The sequence below is a fragment of the Galeopterus variegatus genome, unplaced genomic scaffold (assembly GCF_000696425.1).
Source record: "Galeopterus variegatus unplaced genomic scaffold, G_variegatus-3.0.2 Scaffold3074, whole genome shotgun sequence".
In the NCBI taxonomy this organism is placed as follows: domain Eukaryota; kingdom Metazoa; phylum Chordata; class Mammalia; order Dermoptera; family Cynocephalidae; genus Galeopterus; species Galeopterus variegatus.
Genome location: NW_007729185.1, coordinates 229,312 through 231,724, shown reverse-complemented (window position 1 = coordinate 231,724; position 2,413 = coordinate 229,312). Strand labels below are relative to the sequence as shown.

Sequence of the window (2,413 nt, the reverse complement as noted above, 5' to 3'; positions counted from 1 at the left end):
GACCAACCCTAAATTCAGCCACTGTTGTTTTATTTTCTCTTTTTATTAACTACTCTATTTCTTACTGTTTGTGTCGCTGTCTTGAAGAGCAAACCCACAAAACCTGCACTGGTAGAAGGATCAACTCAGTAAAATCCCAGAAACAAAACAAGAACCCCAGATCCTTTCAGTTCCAAAGATACAATCATTGAGTTTCCTTACAGGCCTCAAAAAAGCACTGTTAAAACAAGCAGTCAGGCCGACTGGTTAGCTCAGTTGGTTAGAGCGTGGTGCTGATAACACCAAGGCCCAGCGTTTGATCTCTGTACCAGCCAGCCACCAAAAACCAAACAACCTGAACACACACACATGCATCACATTACCTCAGAATCTAACTGTAGTCACAGGAAAATCCCATGTAATGAACAGGAAAAGAAAGTTTTCTATTGGCTGGATATAATTTGGAAAAAATGTGGTATTTTAAAAGTACTGGTGTTTTAATTCCAGAGATATAGTAAAGCCGCTTTAAGAGACAAGTGATAATTATTGAGCAACNCTTGCCTTTTAGAGAGTCTCAGGAAATGTTAGTGGAATTATTAATTGAAAAATAACTTAGCATCCGAAATAATACCTCCTATACCTCGAGTAAGTTAACAAAAACTCCATTTTGAGAATTTACTATGTATATTCTATACTATACTCACACTCCCTTTTTTAATTCTTATAATGATCCTATGAAATCTATTATTGTCACCATTTTGTAGATGAGGAACCTGGTTCAGAGAGTTAAAATAGCTTGCTTGAGTCACAAAGCCAGTCTGCAGCACAGCCTGATTCAAAGGTATTTAAACTCTAAACTTCTGCTCTTACCCATGATCCTGTACACCAACCTGGTGTCACCTTTGAGAAACCAGCTTTCTTTTGCTGCCTTTCTCTGTTAAACTCTTCATCTTTAGGAAAGGGAGGAAGGAAGGAAGAAAAGGAGGGAAGAAGGAAAGGAGAGAGGTAAGGAAAAAGGAAAGAAAGAAAAGAAAAAAGAGAGTGAAAAAAATCATTCAAATCTTTCATCCCTCCTGAATAATCTGGGGGATAAAGTGGGATCCATCCAACTTTTTGAATCTAGTCAACATTGTTAAATAATAAACATGTGAAGTGCAAGTTCGATGTGACTTGATGTCATTTTGCTTTTGTTTTGCATTTTTCAGGAGAGGTATTCTTGCAGATTAAAGGACCACTGGAAGATATTTATAAAGTCTACTGCTATCACCATGATGAAGCACATGGTGTACTGGAGTCCTATGAAAAGGAAGAAGAGCTGAAGCAACATTTGAGCCACTGTATCCAGTCCTTAAAGTAAGGCCTTCCCATCCACTCTCAGTTGCCTAGCAGAGAACATTTTATATGGATGAAGATGAAAGGTCTTGCATAAATCCCATGTTTTATGAGGATTACTGGGAGCTCTGCTTTGCATTCTCTTTATGAAAATCTGACATCTCAGAAGCCTTGATTGGCATTTTTTCCCCCTGAAAGGATGACTAAAAATAACATGGGAGAAGGTTCAGGGCTCTGTAAAGGTAGAAAAATGCGATATTAAAAAAAGAAATGTGGAAGAAAAGCCCCTCCTTAAAGCTATTGTAATAACTTTTCTGCCCCTAAATAGTTCAAGAAATATGTGAAACAATATGTGCCCTCATGACCACTGGAGTACATGTATTAATAAAGTTATTGAAATGTCCTATGACTCTCTGAATGGCCCCTCCTCTTTCCCCAGACTCATTGTAGGGGAAAAGGAGAGATTGGCGAAGACAAGTCAGGCCCTTCTATAGTTTCAGGACTGGTCAGTTTCATGCCTTCCTTCCTCATCCCTGAAATGTTGGTGGGGGTGTTACATGATATACATTTTTTTCTGAAATCTGAAATATATAATAAAGTATGAATAAGATTTTTTTTAAAAAATTTCTATTCTATTATCTATTAATAACCACAATTTGCATTTTCTTCAGATCTTTTTTATGTGCATAAATATGAGCATGTGTTTGGGCCAATTCTTTTAAGTAAAATTGATATTTTACTAAGTGTATAGTTCTCTACCACATGAAGCTTAAAACCAGAATTCCTTCCCTACCCCACATCTTCCCAGTGGTTCCCTTATGCTTCTTCACTTTTAAGGATTATCCATTGTCAGGTGATCTTGATTAGGCCGGGAATTAACTAACCAGAGAGCTGTGGTGTATAAATCAAAGCAAACCAGTCTGACTTTCTAGCACACTTCCCTTATATACTCTATTGAGGAGGCGGAGAGATAGGGTCCTAATGTGGTACCAGAGGTTTGAAGCTGTGGTAAAGGGAAATCATAAGTCTAAATGAGACTATTCTGAGGAAGCCTTCCCAGGCTAGAATTAGGTCTGAAATGGGTTTAAACTAGGCTAGATGA

At 37.8% G+C, this 2,413-nt stretch overlaps 1 protein-coding gene across 1 annotated transcript in view; it reads left to right on the top strand.

The window, feature by feature from the left end:
• ARHGEF38 (Rho guanine nucleotide exchange factor (GEF) 38) overlaps positions 1 to 2,413 on the top strand; it is a gene marked incomplete at its 5' end in the record, with an annotated part of 76,931 nt that overhangs the window by 17,597 nt on the left and 56,921 nt on the right. Inside the window, one exon of the mRNA XM_008583899.1 lies at positions 1,185 to 1,332. Coding sequence (XP_008582121.1) covers positions 1,185 to 1,332 — 148 coding nt within the window. The remainder of the gene's footprint in view (positions 1 to 1,184; positions 1,333 to 2,413) is intronic.